This window comes from Canis lupus, chromosome 28 (assembly GCF_011100685.1).
Source record: "Canis lupus familiaris isolate Mischka breed German Shepherd chromosome 28, alternate assembly UU_Cfam_GSD_1.0, whole genome shotgun sequence".
NCBI lineage: Eukaryota > Metazoa > Chordata > Mammalia > Carnivora > Canidae > Canis > Canis lupus.
In genome coordinates this window covers 40,621,451-40,639,418 of record NC_049249.1, presented here as the reverse complement: position 1 = coordinate 40,639,418, position 17,968 = coordinate 40,621,451, and the positions used below count along the sequence as shown (strand labels likewise).

General features: G+C 59.3%; 1 protein-coding gene across 15 annotated transcripts in view; it reads right to left on the bottom strand.

Moving 5' to 3' along the window:
* The window catches only part of JAKMIP3 (Janus kinase and microtubule interacting protein 3), a 97,378-nt gene that overhangs the window by 48,210 nt on the left and 31,200 nt on the right, over positions 1–17,968 (bottom strand). For all 15 annotated transcript variants that reach the window (XM_038579155.1, XM_038579156.1, XM_038579154.1 and 12 more), the window contains exon 2: positions 3,737–3,985. In XM_038579155.1, the coding sequence (XP_038435083.1) occupies positions 3,737–3,871 (135 nt within the window). In that variant the 5' untranslated portion in view covers positions 3,872–3,985. The remainder of the gene's footprint in view (positions 1–3,736; positions 3,986–17,968) is intronic.

Sequence of the window (17,968 nt, the reverse complement as noted above, 5' to 3'; positions counted from 1 at the left end):
CTGGGCGAAGCCGGCAGCAGGGCAGGTGCGCTCGCCCACCTTGTCCGCAGAGGCCCGGGCGCTCACCCAGCCACCAGCAGCCCGACGGACGCACGCAGGTAGCGGACCGCACCCCACACACCCCGCTGCTCCCGTGAGCTGCTGTGGCCTCTCCCTGGGCTGGGCAGGTTTCCGGAACGCTCCGTCGTCGCCCCTGTTCCTTCAGGTACTGGCACTCCTTCCCGGATTGCTATTCTGCTCAGCGGGGGTCCCTTCCTGCCTTCGCTTCTGTCTACGACGGCTGGAGGCTCTACGTGCGTGAGGTTTACGTCTGCGTCTTGCCGGGGGAGGACAGGCCCACAGCTTCCCCGGGAGCCCCTCGCCCACGGTGCTGGGACTCGCAGGACAGAAGACTACTACCTGCGGGAGGTCTGGGGTGAGCCCCGTGACCCACCCCACACTTCGTGGGTGACACCGATGCCAACCCTGCCCCCGGGCCCCGCCTGCAGCCCCTGCCCACCCGGCATCCTGGCCCCCTCCCGGCCCCACCCGCACGGCCCTCGGTGGCCTGGTCTCGGGCCGCCTTTCCTGCCGCTGCATCACGCGTGCCCTTACAGGGACCCGCCTTTGCCAGCCCTTCCAGGCGTCGGGGTCTCCGTCCAGGGCCACTTCTTCTGAGAGGCCCTTCCTGATTGCCGCGTGGACTGATGGCACCACGGTCAGTGCGGCGGTCACGTGGCTCTATGTGCCCTGCCACCTGCTTCCTGTTCCTTGGTGTGTCCTCCACGGGGACGAGGTCCTGGGGGTCACGCAGGCGCCTGGCGCTTCCTGAGTGGCATCCTGTGGGCTGGAGCCGCTTCCTGACAGCAGGCATGAGGCTGGCGTTTCCATTCCTCCTGCTGGCCCCCGGGTGCTCACGAATTGGGGCCCGGCTGCGGGTGGGACCCCGAGAGCAGGGGCAGCAGGGGCGGCTCTGTGCCCAGACGGGAGCCGGAGCCTCGCGTCCTGGTGGGAGCTCGTGTCCACCTCGGTGTCCGCGTCCGTGCTCCCAGCACCCGGCCCCACTGAGTTCATCTCCACGCAGCTCCCCAGAGGCCTCCCTGCAGAGCCGGCTCCCTCCTTCCAGAAGGTTCTTCACCAGAGACGGCTCCACTTCAGTCTCCTGACAGAGGGTCCGCAGTGGGACGGGCCGGTTTTTATTTAAATCACGTCATTCCTTGCTGTCAAGTCTCCATTCACTTAAGTGTCCCTCGGTGATAAAGGAACCATCGGGCCGAAATCCGAGGTGCTGGGCTCGCAGCTACGTTCCTGGCACCTTTCCACGCTTCGCAGGCACCTGCTCTTGGCGGGGGGTGGGGGGTGCAGCCTGGCTGCGGGTCCAGGATTCTGCTGGGAATTCCCAAGGAAGGTGGGCGCCGGGCGCCGGGGGTGGGGTGGGGGGAGCACCTCACAGCCTGCCTGGCTCTCGGCGGGGACAAGGTCCTGCTGGTGTCCCCCGCTGTCTCCTGCCTCTGCCGTGAGGTCGGGACAGGCCCTCCGCTCCTTGGCCGCTTCCACGGCATCCCCCAACCCCGTGGTCTGGGTTGGTTACGTGATCCGTCCCGAGGCCACAGCAGGGACACGCACTGCGGGGGGGGGAGGGGTAGAGGTCTCTGATAAGGACCAAGCTGCTGACAGTCGTGATGACTGAATTCGCGCCGTCCCCCATGACCAGGGCGCGCACGTCGTGGCCAACGCTGGCGGCATTTCTGAGGGTCGCTGCGCCGGGCTGAGTGCACGGACCGCGGGCTTCCCGGGGCCGACTCCAGGGGCCGGGGCGTTGGCAGGGAGACGCCTTCTCAGGATCCCACGTGAGTTTTATTTGCCAAACTGGCTGCTGGGGGTGACAGGAGAGCGTAGGCGGGACCTGGGAAGAGGCCTGAGCACCGGTCCAGCCCCCGGGACGTCCTGCTCCCAGCTCGGCGCCCGGGCAGATGCAGGACGCACGGGTGAACCTGGGGGCCTGGGTGGCTCGCCGGTTAAGGGGCTGACTTTGGGGTTCAGGGTCCTGGGATGGAGCCTGCAACAGGCCCCGCGCTCAGTGGGAGGTCGGCTGTTCTCTCGTCTCCCTCTGCTCCCCACCCCCCAAGCGCCCTCTAAAATAAATAAATCCTAAAAATAAAAGAGCCAACAAACAGCCCCGGAGCCCCGCCGGCCTGCGAGGGACGCTGAGCAGCACCCAGAGCTGAGTGCAGGCTGGAGCCCCCGTAGGAAGTGCAGCACTGCCCGCAACGGGCACCCCTTGGTGGGGCCGTGGGGCGCTGCTCCCTGCACCCGACACTGCAGCTCGGCCCCGAGGCGCAGGGGCAGCAGGCAGGACCGTGAGGGCCGGCCGAGCTGTGAGGCCCAAAGGGCGGGTGCCCCAGGTCCGGGTGAGGCTGACGGCCTCTCTAACAAGAGTCACAGGAGGCTGACGTGCGGCAGGTCTGGAAGCCGCAGCCTCAGAGGCCTCCCCGCTGTGGAGACAGGATTTCAGGCCTCTCCCAAGCCAGGGCAACTGATGTGTGTGGAGCGTGTGCTCCGGGGGGCATGGGTGTGATCCCTGCACACGCACGCACACCCGCAGGAGCGGATTCTGCGAGCCTCCCTGCTGGCGGCCTCAAGTGCAGACAAGGGTGCTCACCGCAGGGCTGCGGTGTCGGCCGAACCCTGGCAACAGCCGGGATGCCGCGGGCAGAGGCCGGACCCTGGGCACGTGCTGCACGCGGAGCCCCCAGGAGTCGGCGTGCGGTCCCGAAGGGAGGCCAGAGGCCGCGGCGTGTGGCCCGCTGTCATCTGTGCCCTGGCAGGTGCACTGAGGACCCAGAACACAAACCCTCCAGAGGGGGGACCAGGGCCTTTCCTTCGTTCCTTCTGAATTTTGTACCAAGGGGTACATATTTCCAAAACATGAATAACAACAGGGCTGGGGCTGGAGGCCCTCAGCAGGCAGCCCCAGGGCCCTGGCCGGCAGCGAGGGGCAGGAGCTGGAGCCCGTGTACCTCGGGGTCTGACCACGGGAGCCCGCACGCTCCCCGCACCCCCGCCCCCGAGCTGCGGGACGGGTGGGCTTTCCTAAAAGCGCCATGGAGGTGTAGGCCGCGGGGGCACGGGCAGGGCCTGCAGGTGGGACCAGCACCACAGTCTCACGTCCGCACTTGGGAGCGCTGGTCGGACCGCACGCTCACCCAGTGGGACCAGGGGCCCGTTGTCCTTACGCCGGTGCTGACCCTCGAGCACTGTGAGGCCCGGCCTGCAGCCGCGGGTGGGACGACCTCTAGGAGCATGAGGCGGACTCCTAGGTTTGTACCTTCACCCGGGCTGCACCCGGCTGCGCCCCGGGGGCTCCTGACACCCCCTGGAGGCCCTAGGCCAGCCTGTTTCCTCCATGCAGAGGGGCCATGCAGGCGGGTATGTCCGTCAGCAGGAGGGACACTTCCCCGGGAGGTACCACCTGCCGAGGTCCCTCTGGCCCAGGCACTGGAGCAGGGCGGTCACCACCCGTGCATGCCCTCTTCCCAGAGCTGCCTGTCCCCGCAGCTGCCCTAGAGCCCCTGGCCACCCCGGGACCAGCTGGGCAATGACCCCACAATGCCCTGTCCTGGGCAGACGCTGGGGCCCAGGAAGCTGTGGGACGGTGGGGGGTAGGGGGTGGGATGCGGGGAGGGGCAGGTGTGGGACGCAGGGAGGGGCAGGAGTGGGGGCAGGGGAGGGGACAGGGGGCCTGGGGGGGGCCCACCTTGCTTTTCTCCTGCTGCAGCTCGATCTGGATGTCAGTGAGCTTGGCCCGCAGCTCCTCGTTGGCGGCCTGCAGAGCCGCGAGGACCTCCGCCTTGTCCCCCTTGCCTCGGCCGCCCATGCCCTTCTTGGACATGGTGAGGGTGGCCCAAGGGGTGCCCGGGGTGGGCCGCTCGTCTGGGCTCGGCTGTCCACAGCAAGCTGGGGCAGGTAGCGCCTCGCGGCAGCTCCGCTACATCTTCTTGCTCACCTGGAGGGAAAGCACACCTGGTGAGCAGGTTGGCCTCCCACCCTGGGTGGGCTGTGTGCGGCCGGGGCCGGGGGCACGGCTGGGGTCTCCTGCCCTGAGGATGCCGTGGGGACTGCACGCAGTGCCCCCAGTCCCAGACCGCAGAGGCTGAATTTCACACGTGGGTGTGTGGCCCTGGAGGTGGTGGTGGGTGTGAGCCAACAGCCTCTGGGGCGGTGGAGTGGAGGCCGGGACCTCCAGACCCTTCCCGGGACCCGAGATCGTCCCCCTGGAGGACGCGCACCTTCACCCTGAGCCAACGTAAGAGGCGAACACGCACCCTCCCCACCCGGCGCGCGGGCACCCTGCCGGGGGCAGCATCGCCCAGCACCACGGGGGGATTCCCGCTGCCCCCCAGGCCGGAGGCTGCATTGCCTTCCCCACGTCCCCGCCCCAGGTGTGCGAAGCAGGCCCACCAGCCGACCGTGTAGACAGTGTGGGCCTGTTCCACAGCAGGAGGCGGGCTCGGGTCGTGCTCCACACTTCCGACCCAGGAACCCTGTGCCTCCGTTCCCGCACGAACGGGGGGACAAGGCTGTCCCTAGCCCCCAAGGCTTCCTTCTTGCACCTTAGACACCAGGACAGGGACCCGAGCCACAGAGGGGTCTGTGCCCTGCCCCACCCCAGCTGACAGGCCGGGAAGGTGCCTCCGCCACCTGGGGTATCAGGTCAAGGTGCGGCTTTCAGAGCGTGGGCCTGGACGCACCTGTAGGGAGGCGCCCTCCAACTGAGTCCCCACGGCCTCTGGCCTCCCTCCTGGCTCAGTCCCTGAGGCCTCGGGACACAGAATGGGGTCAAAGCCCCCGATGGGCGTGCACGGGGAAGGCCGGGAAGAGGGCTCCCGGTCGGCCCGGGGAGGGATGCGGGAGGCAGCTGCCTTCCAAGGAGGAGGGAGACTGAGGCCGAAAGAGATCGTGGAGACGCAGCTCAGCGGCCCCCGCCTGGGAAGAGATGCCCGCACCCAGGCCCTCTGCTCACAGCCACCTGCCCGGGAGACGAAGAGCACATTCCCCCGAGCACGGGGCCTGAGGCCTGGCTCTCGGTTTGGGGTACACGTTTTGGGTCGCCCCGGGGACCGTCGTGCAGATTTTCCAGCTCGGCACAAAAGGGTCCTCCGCCTGCTTGCAATGCTTCCCTCCTGCCTTCAAGTCCTCATGGGCGGCGGGAGAGACCCCTGGGCTCCTGCCCCCCCCAGGCGAGGCCCGCGGCTGCCCCTGGAAGAAGCGCCGCTTTAACGGGTCCCGGTGGCTCTGGCCCGGCAGGTGAGCTGGTGCCCACGGTCTGCGGGCCGCCTCCACTGCGCCTGCGGCGGGTCGGGGTGCGCAGCGCGGGTTCAGGTGGGGCAAGGCATAGAGAGTTAGAAGTCTTGTCCCACCTGGAGGAAAAGCTCCCCAGTTCCTGCCTTGGTCATCGAGACCTCCTGAGGGGGGTGGGGCGGGGGCGCCCGGGAGGTGGGGCGGGCTGAGGTCTGACTCAGTTTCAGCTCAGGTCATGATCTCAGGGTCGTGGGATCGGCCCCCAGGCTGGATGGTGGCACAAGGGCCTGCCCCCGGCCAACCCCGCACCCTCCACGCCTTTCCTCCATCAGGAACATGCTCCCGCGAGGCTCAGCACAGACCCGGTCGGCTCCTGCCCGGACTCAGGGTCCTGCCCCCAGCCCCCAGCCGGATCCCCGGGAGCTGGGTTGCCTCCTCCTTGGTACTGAGCACCTTGCATTGAGAATTTTCAATGCACCAGGAGGTCTTGAGCCCTCCCTGACATCTCCCCAGATGCAGACTTAGTATCTTTCCCTGACACTAATTTGGGGGCAAATAGGATAAACATGTTGACTTTATTATTATGTTGATGAGTAGGAACCAGATAAATCCCCGTATCCCTCTGAGGGCACCCGGGCGGGGCGGCCCCCTCGCCCACACCCAGCGGGGTTTCTGGAGGCCTCCTCTGGGAGCGTGCTTGATGGGATTACTGCCCGAGGGGAAGGGGATTTTCATGCCTGACCCCAGATCCTATTTGTGCTAATGAATTAGCGTTAAGCCTTCAGGGGATGAGAGTCTGGTGGAAGGAAGCGTCTGGCGGCCTGTGTTAAGGGGACAGACCACGTGGACGGCAGAGGTGGCACCAGCAAGCGCCGGGTCTCTTGCTCCGAGCCAGCCGCGTCTGTGCGCCCCAGCTTTCCCTCCGTGCCCACACCCGGGAAAGCACCAGCTGTGAGGAGCACGTCCAGGTCACGGATGCCCCGTCGTTCCTGTGACCCTGGGGGACAGAAGGGGTGGCCGGAGGGAGACCGAGGCCTTGGGAGGGCGGCCTTTGCTGGGTGCTCCGGGCTGAGCACTGGGCCCTGCCTGGAAGACTCAGCGACTGCTGGAAGCAGGGGCTGGGGGTGGAGGGTGGGGTCAGAGCAGGTCAACCCAGGGTGCTGCACCAGCCCCCCACCCCGCAGGTCATGGGCGGGCCCAGCCAACACTGCTTGAACCCCAGACCCCTCAGGCCTCCGGCTCCCTGTCGTGTCTTGGAGCTCAGCCGGCAGGTGCTGCAGGGGTGCGGGGAGGGGGGCGCCCAGGACAACGCTGTGCATCCCCAATATTTGCTGGACTGACTAGCCCCCCCCAGTCAGTCACGAACCTTCTTGGGGGACCCCGGCTGAGCGGGAGAAGCGGGCGGGTCACGGTCACGCCTCAGGCTCGCGCGCAGACCGACGCTGATTCGCCGCCAGCACGTGTGTCACCCTCCGTCGGGAGGTCGTTACGTGGTCAGACTGACACCGTCCGCCCACCTGCGCGGGGTCTCCGAGGACGGAGTAAATAGGGGAGCTCCGCTCTCCAAGCAAGTGCTCCCTGCCCGCACCCGACAACCTCCGAGCCGCCGACCCGCTAACGAGGAAGCCGCCCGGCTGGCCTCCGGGATTTTCCCACCCAGAGCCCACGGTTCGTGCTCCACACCGTGTGGACGGAGGAGCTCAGACCCGGGACAGCCTCCCGCGTGCACACCCGGCCGGCGGCCCGCGTCACGAAGGGGCTTCAACCTCCTGAAGCCCATGGTATGGGACTCGGGTCCTTTCCCGGTGAAACCCTTTATCTACAGAGAGGAAGGGAGGTGCAGATGCTTCCAGCCCTTATCACGTCCACGGGCTGCGAGGTGCGGGCGGCGAGGAGGCGGGAGGGCCCGAGGGCCCCGTCCAGCCCCACGGGGACAAACGCCCGCGGGAGCAGGCCCTGTCGGGCTCTCGGCCCGGGACAGGCGTCTCAGGGAGCCCCTCTCAGGCTGGGCCCCCAGGGTGAGCCGGGGGGAGGCCGGGTGAGGGCCTGGGGTAACCTCGCGACACCCAGCTCCCCCATCAGAACTCACTTTTCCCGGGAAATGTGAAGACCCCCCGGAGAGGGGATCAGCGGCCACGCGATGCCGGCCGCGTGTGCAGACGCGAGTCTGATCCACACCTGGAGACCTGGAGGCTCAAGTGGCGCTAGGGGCGAGGGTGGGGAGCGGGGAGCAGCCCTGGGGTCTGGGCGGGGGGTGGGTGGCGGTGAAGGAGCCCGGGGCGCACCCACCGTCAGTGTGGACCCCGGGACAGCCCCGGACCACGGCGGACCCTCAAGCACGCGGGGCCTGTCCCACCGCTGACCACGGGGAGGCCACAGGACAGACGGAGGGTCCGCGGGGGGCGGGGGGCAAAGAGGCCTCAGCTCGACTCGATGCGCGTCTCTAGAAGCTCGCGAGTCCAGGGTGTGTCACGAGAGGTCACGGGGTGGGGGCGTCCCCGACGGCCAGGGGCAGGACCCCGCGCGCCCGCCCCCGATCCGCCACCTGACCCACTGCCGTTCAGGATGGAGACAGACGAACACGGGTCCCCAGCTCACGAGGGAACCTCCGGATCGCCCGCCCAATGCCAGCTCTTCAGGGTGAGGAAGCCGGGGTCCGGCGGGAGCGCGTCCTGGGGGGCCCGGCGCCGCCTCCCGACAGAGCCCAGGCCTGGCGAGCCTCGAGGACGGTGACGGTGACGCCCTCGCTGCGGGGCTCTCGGCCCGGCCCCCGGGGGCCCTGCCTCAGGCGCGGCCGGACTCTGCTGCGTGCGGGCCCCCGGCCGGCCTCGCCCCTCACACGCGGCCCAGCACCAAACCCCAAAACATTTACAGGAGGGGCGCCCGCCTGGGAGGCTCAGGGGGCTGAGCCTCCAACTGGGTTTCAGCCCAGGCCGTGACCTCGGGGCCGGGGATCGAGCACAGCTCCACGCTCCGCTGGGGCCTGCGGCTCCCTCTCCCTCTGCCCCTCCCCTGCTTGTGCTCCCTAAACAGAAAACAAATAAACAAAAGCTTTTTTAAAAAAATTTAAAGAATTTAAAAAATAAATTCAGCCCCAACCATATAAAACTCACAAGGTTGGGCGTCCAATCAAAATGACCGGCCGTCAATTATCACTCAGTTAAACTGCGGAGAAAACACGCGGCCAAGACTCGGGCAGCAGGACTCCGGTGACGGGGAAAACCAAGCAACGCTTTAAACAAGCGCAGCCGCAGGTCGCAGGTCGCAGGCCCCGCAGGCCCTGCAGGCGCGGACGTGAGAGCACCGTGGCGATAGCACCCCAATAACACCCACGGGCCGGCAGGGGCAGGAAGCACGAGCACGGGAGGAAAGATCCAGACCAGGAGCTCGGAGAGGAGAGCGCGTGTCTGAGCCCAACAGGCGCCACCAGCACAACCACAGCCCGGAGGGAGGGCCCGAGAGCCCGAGGCCGCAGGAAGCGCAGCCCAGACAGGATGACGACCCTGTGGAAGCTCACGCGGTCCGCCCCTCTCTCATCGACCACCCCCAACAGGAAGCTTTTTTTTTTTTGCTTGTTTTATTTTATTTATTTATTCATGAGACACAGAGTCAGAGAGAGAGAGAGAGGCAGAGACCCAGGCAGAGGGAGAAGCAGGCCCCATGCAGGGAGCCCGATGCAGGACTCGATCCCAGGTCCCCAGGATCAGGCCCTGGACCCAAGGCAGGCGCTAAACCGCTGAGCCGCCCGGGCTGCCCTTTTTTGCTTGTTTTAAACTCTTCAATTAATCACTCTTCTTACATCTTTAGGACAAAATACATATGAATGGAAATGTAAGTTTTTATGGCAACCGAGGTTGCGATCACGTCTTGCAGACTGAGTGGTCGCTGCAGTGGTTACGGCTGTGCACCAGGCTCAAGCAGCACACGTGCCACAAACTCCGATCCATTGGCAGATATAAAAAGTAAAGTCGCATTTGAAAGGCACCTCTGTGTCATCTGGTCGGACTGCGGGGGTTTCCCTGTGCCGGGTGCCCAGGGGTCCCGGGCAGGGGTGGGTGAGGCTCGGGGCAGGGCCTGGTGGGCGGGCGGGCTCCACTACAAGGAAGCTCGTGACTGGTGCCAGACGAGGTGTGACCCCCGCCACCCACAGCCTTCCAGGTCCCCCCGTGAGGACGTATCTCACTGTGTGAAGACCACCGACCTCCTGAGTAACAGGCCCTCAGGCTGAGCTCATACCTCGCAGGGTTCCCTGTAAAATGGGCCAGAAATGGGATTTCAGGGCAGAAAACAGAAACCCACCGTGTGCCCTGCTCCCTCCGGGCAGGGCAGCCGGGCCGGGTGAGCAGGAGCGTCCCCGGGGCTGCGTCCCCACGCTCAGGCCAGGCACCCCGAGGGGAAGGCTGCGTCCCTGCCAAAGGAGTCAGGGCGACAAGGAGGAAGGGCCGCCCTGGGGCCAGCTCCCCGCAGAGCCCCTCCTGCCCCAGGAGCCCCCTCAGCCAGCGGAACTGGCCCCCGGGAAGGCCCGGGCTTGTTGACAAGGAACGTCCTCTCTCGGGGGCCTGGCGGTCCTGGCGGGTCGGCGGGTCAGGAATGTGGTCTGCACCCTGCTCCCAGAAGCCCCGGGGGCCACCCCGAAGCCTGGCTCTCCCCAGTGGGTTGGGGATGTCACTCCCCTCGGCCGGTGGCATCTGTCCTCATCACACCGGCTTCTTGCATTATTGGCCCAAATACAGAAAGAGTTTAAATGAAAAAATTAAATGTTTTCCAATCTTCGTGCTCGTTTACAGCTTCTCTGGCTCTGAAACCCGGCAGCCACTGAACTGAAGTGTCAGGTTTTCAAAGCACAGTGTCAGGGGCGGGGGCGGGGAGTGTCCACCGGCGTGTTAGCGCCCGAGCCCGGCGGAGGCTGGTGGCCACTGCTTGGCTCGGGGCCCCGGGGGAGGCCTCGGCCCAGGAGGGGACCCAGCCTCTGAGCCCCCAGTCCAAGCCTGAGACCAAGACCACAGTGACCCCCAAACAGGGCAGTCGATCCTTACAGTCAGAGAAACAGCCATAGAAACTGAGGCTCAGGCTCGCTCCCCCCATGCTCCGGGCACGGGGACGAAGGCCGCGGATGCAGCAGGTAACTAGGTAGACGCTAGACGGGCAGGTGCAGGAGAAGGTGGCCACACAGAGGGACAGTCAGCGCTCCTTCTCCTTCCCAGCAACGAGGCTTCCTACCGCGGCTGGAGGGGCCCCGGCGTTCGGGGGGGCACCCAGCCGTTTCCAAAGAGGTTTGTGTTTTCTTGTGGAAAAGCGCACACAAGCCCGCGCCCTGGCTCTGAGGCCTGCTGAGCCTCTGCCCGCGTGTGTCCCCAGTGCCAGTAAAGTAAAGTCCCACGGAGGCTCCAAAGGGCTGCGGTCAGTGGCCAGGACTGCAAGTCCCAACGGGGCCTGGCTGGTCCCGGGAGTCCTGCACGGCACCTGGAGGGCAGCCAAGGGGACCTGGGGGCTGCGCTCGTCGGCGTCGGCGCCTGTCCAGGGCCACAAGGGCCAGAAGGACAGCAGAGCACGACCGGGCCGGCCCAGAGCAGGGGGGCCTGTGCGTGGCTGTGGACGTGTGATCCAGGGTCAGCGCCGAGTGCGGGGACGGTCGGCTGTCTACCCAGCGCTCAGTAACCGCGTGTCCACAAGGGAAAACTCACCGCGGACGTGTCGCTGTGCAGGGGCTCCGGCCGTAACCGTGGAAGGTGGGGCAGCAGGCCTCAGGGGAAGGGCCAGAGGTCCAGAGCCCGGGGATGGCCGGGGCCTTGAACAGGACGCCAGCACAGTCCCCGGGAAGGAGCGCCGTGGCCACGCGACATGAAGAAATCCCACCGCCCGAAGGACCGAGGGGCGCTAACAGGCTCGTGTCAGCATCGGCGGAGGCGTCCAGGATGCACCTGCACGAGGGACAGTGCCCAGGACACACGGAGAACGCTGGGAGGCCGGGGGAAGGCAGACAAGCCAGTGGGACACGGACACACGAGTCCAACGAGCGCTTCACACCAGAGGACACCGGCCGGGCATGAGCCTGGGACGATGGGGGCTCCCTTGTCCTGCATTAGGCGACCCTGCCGGGCCCCCGGGAACCTCACCCAGACTCCCAGGCTCCCCCTGCGTGGCCCTCACCCCCGCCCCGCCCCGGTCCCTGCCCCACGACAGGCTGGCACCTGCGTCTGAGCCCGTGTCCATCCCCGCAGCGGCCAGGACGTCACCACGGGCTCCCTCGCACGCTCCTCCCTTCGCGGGCTCGCAGTTGTGCACTGCGGGGCCTACTGCCTGACGACGGGGCTGCCCTGTCACCTACCCCCTCGCACGTGGAGAACCTGACCGGTTCAGCGCCGGTCCGCCTCTCGCAGCCAGAAGAGAAATTCAGGAAGCACATCGCTCACGGAAAAGGCCTCAGAACGAGGGTTTTGCAGATATAATTTAGGGGGAAACGCTGCAGTGGTTGCTGGCGTCCGTCACGGGTGGAAGAACAGATCGACTGAGGGCTGTTAGCTTGTATATGATCGGGGGGGGGGGGGGTCTGATGGAAGCCGAGAAATGAGGGGGGAAGAGGCCGCGCAGCAGCGGACAAGATCCGAGCGGGCGCACAGGTCAGCTCCGCCCTGAATCCGCGGGGGCTTTACTCCAGAAATGGCTCTTTCTGGTAAAAGGGAAGTTGCTCAGGGAAGCATCCAGAAACCTCTGTGCTCTGGTGGGAGTCGCGGTGGGGATGCCGCGGGCAGGCCACCGCTGGCGCTAGGAGCTCCCGTCCTGAGAACGGCGTCCCTGAGACGGCGAGGCGTGTGGCGCAGACGCCAGGCAGACGAGCTGTTGGGTGCGTGGAGGGCTCAGCAGGGGCCGGCCGGCCGCTTCCACCGCTTGTAAAGGCACCTGCACTTCCCTGGAAGGTCCCAGAACTTCCTGCTACTGACATGGCTCACATTTAAGTGAGATTTTGTCTACCTTGATTAACCAATATATACTGCGTATCTGTCACCTGAGAATATGCTCACTGTGCACTGGGGGGCTCCGTGGGTGAAGCATCTGCCTTCAGCTCAGGTCATGATCTTGGATCCTGGGATCGAGCCCCGTGTTGGGCTTCTGCTTGGCAGGGAGTCTGCTTCTCCTTCTTCCTCTGCCCTACCCCACCCTGCTTGTTCTCTCTCTCTCTCTCTCTCTCTCTCTCTCTCATGAATAAATAAAATCTTTAAAAAATAAAAATAAAATAAAAATACACCTATAAAGTGCCTTTATTAGTGGTTTTTTTTTGCAGAATATTTACATTGTTAGTATAAACCTGAAATTTCCAGCTCCTTGCCATTTTATCCATGGAAACATTTTTTTTTTTTTTAGATTTTTAAAAAAATAAAACAAGATTTCTTAGAAACATGACTAATTCCATCCAGCAGAACTACTGTGTTGACTTAGGAAAGAGGGTCAGTAGTTAGCCTGTGAACACACAGGGAGCCCTTGGTGAGGGGGGCGTATACTGGTCCCCCAATACTGTCTGCATCCTAACCCTGGAACGTGTGAACATGGGACTTGATGAGACAACGGGGATTTCACAGGCATGTTCAGGTTGAGACTCTGAGATGGGGTCTGTGGCCCCCGATCCAATCACACAAGTCCTAAAGGCAGAGCCCCTTTCCCGGGGAAGGCCTGAGGGGCGCGGCCTGAGGAAGATGTGGCCGTCACCACTGGCCTGAGATGGTGAGTCAGGGGTCGACACCACTGCTGGGCACAGAGCCTTCAGGTCACACAGCACAGGGACATGGACCCCAAGGTCCCATGGTACAGAGCTGAGCTCTGCTAATACCAGGGAGCAAGGACACAGACCCCCTAGTCCCCACCCTGAACCCCCAGAAAGGACAGCAGCCGGCCACACAGCTGCAGCCATGAAGGAAGATGGACCCTACTCGGTGACACCCTGAGACCCTCGTGACCGAGGTGCCCAGCGACAGCACTACATGTGGGACTTGCAGAAATATAACTTTTGGTTGCTCTAGTCAAAGTCATGTCATGTTGCTAAGCAGGATAAACCCCAACCTTGCGAATGCCCATGAATGAGAAAGATCACACGGTTCAGAAACAGGCCCCACATTATAGTCCACATTCGTGATGTTCCACAAGCAGGGGAAGGACTTCACTCAAAAACACTAGATTAGTTGGCTAATTGTCAAAGAAAAATAGACCTACGGATACTGTCTTCCTAATGAAACTCTAAGTGGATTGAAGAGAACTGAGGATGAAAATCAAAGCAGGGAAAGTAGAAACGAACATTTCTCAAATCTCGGGAGAGAGAGGCCTTCCTAGGCTTAGAGGAGATAAAAGGAATTTGTAACAGGAAAAGCCAACAGATTCCACTACATTAAAAATTTACATCTCCTCATCACAGATGTCGTGCAATTAAGGAGCTAAAAACAAGCTGAAGCAGTATTTGCAGTAAATTCAATTAAAAAGTTAATAACTATATCAGGAGATCATGAAACTCACTGATAAAAACTAAGATCTTACAAGAGAAGTGGGTAAGTACTCAGATAATTTACAAAGAAAGAAAAAAAGTGAGTTTAAATCACAAGAAAACCTCCTCTACTTACAATGTAGGAAAATCACAAGAGAATGTCTCACTCATAATCTACAAAATCCTATCTTTCCTTAAGCCCATTGGTCCTGGGATCAAGCCCCGAGTCAGGCTCTCTTCTCTGTTCAGGGGGGAGTCTGCTTCTCCCTCTCCCTCTGCCCGTCCCCCTGCTCGTGCACTCTCTCTCTCCCAAATAGATAAATAAAATCTGAAAGAAAGAAAGAAAGAAAGAAAGAAAGAAAGAAAGAAAGAAGGAAGGAAGGAAGGAAGGAAGGAAGGAAGGAAGGAAGGAGGAAGAAAGAAGAAGAAAGAAAGAAAGAAAGAAAGAAGAAAGAAAGAAAGAAAGAAAGAAAGAAAGAAAGAAAGAAAGAAAGAAAGAAAGAAAGAAAGAAAGAAAGAAAAAGAGCTGAAGTGCCAAGGCAACCAAGGCACCAAATTCCAAGGGGTGACCTGCCCGTCTGAAGGGAGGCAAGCACAGCTGGCTCACCGCTGGCAGAGCACTGGAGAAAGAAATAGGTAAGAAGAAAATTAGCTCCCATTTTAACATGATTCTAAGGGCTGGATGTGGGCTGGCAGCTCAGTTTGGAATCACTGGAGCCCAAACACAAGAGTGGTTGAGGGCAGGACAGAGCTGGAAGGGCTCCCTACATGGTACAGACGTGCAAGAGGCCGTCTGCTGCCTGGACAGGTACGAGACTCTCCCTGCCAACAGAACCCATGTTGCACGCAAAGCAAAAAGCCTTAAGCCAGTGGGAGAAGGTCAGCAAGCCCTCCTGTCCACAAGGTCACTGAGATAAGGATGAAACTAAAATCCCTCCTTCCTTCCGGCCACAGGATCTAAAAAAGAATCCCTGCCTCTAGGGTAAGAGTCGAAACCCAAAACGCCTGCCCCTGGGGAGGAAGACCTTGGGCTCAGGTCCTGCACTGACACAGAGCAGAGCCTGGCTGCTGTGGAGGGGGGCAGGGATCCTCAGAAGGCTGACCGCCCAAGTTCAGGCACATATGCTTCTACGATCTAAGGCTGCCCAGAAGAAACTGAGATCCACTTTCCTCAAAACAAGCTTCACACTGAGTAACAAGCCACATCAGTCTAGCTGGGTGAGGGACAAGGCTGCAAAAAGGGCCCCTTCTGGGGAGCCGGTGAGCAGGGAGTGTTGGAAACTGAGGCTGCGTCAGGAACATGGAACAGAGCCTGCGGCACTCCAGGCACCAGACTGAGCAGAGTGTCGGCAGCCTACCATGAGGAATCCGAACCCCGTGCTGGACTGGACGTGATGACAGAAACTACAAACCCCTAACCCAGTTCAGCTACTTCCTGGGTCGATTCAAGCTCACACACTAACTCAAGACGTGTCTGTATCTGTGCTTAAAGATTATTTTCTTCAAACATTGTTTCCTGTTCCTCTACAGACAATGTCTGACATTCAATAAAAAATTACAAGACACAGGGCACCTGGGGGGCTCGGTCAGTTGAGTGTCTGCCTTCAGCTCAGGTCATGATCCCGGGGTCCTGGGATCGAGACCCATGTCAGGCTCCCTCTCAACAGGGAGTCTGCTTCTCCCTCCCCTTCTGCTGCTCCCCCTACTTATGCTCTCTCTATCTGTCAAATAAATAAATAAAATATTTTTAAAAAATCATGAGAAACAGAAAAAGAAAACAAAAACCAAGGAAAACAACCCACTGTCAAGCAATCAGAAGAACTAGACTCAGAGGCGTGGAGTTGTTCCAGCTAGCAGACATAACATTTAAGTAACTAGGACTAATATGCTCAAGGGTCTAATGGAAAAGATGGACATCATGGATGAAGCAGAGAAATGGGAACTATAGGAAAGGCTCAAGTGGAAACATTAGAAACAATGATCATGACATCAGAGGTGAAGAATTCCTTCAACTGGCTCAGCAGAGGAATCGACACGGCTGAGGGAAATCTCCATGAACCTGAAGACAGGAAACTGTCCAACATGAAACACGGGAGAAGAAGAAAGCAGAGTCTCCAACAGTGTCAGTCAAAGTGGAGCCACCTGGAGGAGGAGGTGGGGGTGGAGTCTCAGAGTAAAATGAGAACACAGGGAGGAGAAATATGTAAAGAAATAAAACAACAGGGGATTGTTCAAAATTAGCCAAACACGACAACTGACAGATTCTAGATCCACAAACAGGAAGAGGAAATGTAGACATGTTATAGGCAAACTGATGAAAACCAGAACTAAAGAAAAAGTCTTGAACAGAACCAAAGAAGTTGGTTCTTCTGTAAGAAGTTTTTAAAAATAAATATTTTTTAAAAACCCAGAAAATAACAAGTCGAGTCGTGGATAAATTGGAACAGTCATTCATGGTTGGCGGGAATGTAAAATGGTGCAGCTGCTTCAGGAAACAGTCTGACATTTCCTACACAGTTTGATAGTTACCATATGATCCAGCAATTCCATTCCTAGGGAGGTACCCCGGAGAGATGAAAAACATGTCCACACAAAGGTCATGGCAGTGTTATTCACAGTAGCCAAAAAGTGGAGATGACACAAATGCTCATCAGCTGACAGGTGGACAAATAAAACATGGTATAGCCATATGACGGAACATCATTCAGCAACTAGCAGGAATGACATACTGATACAGGCTACAGTAGGGATGGACCTTGAAAACACGACATCACATGAAAGAAGCTGGACGTATGAGGTCATATACTGTATGATTCCATTTCTAAGGAAATGTCCAGAAAAGGCAAATTTAGAGAGAAAGAAAGTAGATGAGTAGTTGCCGCAGGCTTAAGACAGGACAACTAAAGGTACAGGGCTTCTTTTTGGGGTGACGGAAATGTTCTAAATCTGTGGTGACAGCTGCATGACCCTGTGAATATATTAAAACCCCGTGAATTCACACTTTCAGTGGGTGACTTCCATATTATTAAAGCTGTTACCAAAAAGGAGGAGAAATAGACTTTTTCAGACAAACAAAAGTTGAAAGGATTTATTGCCAGAAGATCTGCACTACCAAAAAAAATTTAAAAATTCAAGGAAGTTCTTCAGGCAGAAGAGATAATATCAGACGGGGAAACTGACCGACATAGAGGAAGGAAGAGTGCTCAAAGTGATAAAAATGAGGGAGTATACAAAAGACTCTTTTCTTATATGTCATCCCTTTAAAAGATGACAAATTATCCACAGCAAAACCAGGAACAAGTGCATTGTGGAGTGCAGAGTACATGGAAGTAAAATATCTGAAAACAATAGAAAAAATGGGAAAGAAAATGAAAGTCATTAATTACACAAGAACTGGCACAATATCAAGAAGGACCGCAGCGAGCTAGAGATGATTTGGGCCCCTGAAGCGAGCACCGAAAATTCTACTGAAGAGAAGGGCAATGAGGAACCTACAGGTATGTGGGGTCATAAAAATACTCAATCCCACAGAAGTCAAGGAAAGAGGAATAAAGAAGAGTTAACACAAATGGAAAATAAAGGGCAGGAAGCTAGGTTCAAATCCAATCGTGTCATTAAATACTAAAGGTAGATGGGAGGAAAAACACAATTTAAAGGTAGACATTTTCAGATGAAATTTTTTTTAAAGGCAAGCACCACCTTCACACTATCTACAAGAAACTCATTTTAAATAAAATTATGGCATAGATGAGTTAAAAATAAAAGGATGGAAAAAGCTATAATATCTAGCAAGCTCTACACTGAAGAAACTGAAGAGACTGTATTCATGTTACATCATGTAGATGTAACAGAAGATGATCAGAGCAAGGAACGTTACCAGGGATTAAGATGGACATTACATAATAAGAAGATAGTTGATATATCAAGAAAGCACAGCAATCAAACAACAGAGCTTCAAAAATACATAAAACCCGGAGGCCTGGAGGGCTCAGTGCATTAAGCGTCTGCCTTTGGCTCACATCATGATCCTGGAGCCCTGGGATCGAGTCCTGCATTGGGCTCCCTGCTCAGCGGGGGGCCTGCTTCTCTCTCTCCTCCCTGCTCGTGCTGTCCTCCCCCACTATCTCTGCCTCACTCTCAAATAAATAAATAAAATCTTTTAAAAAAATAAAAATTACATAAATGGAAATGTAAGTATAAATAAGAATTTTCACACCT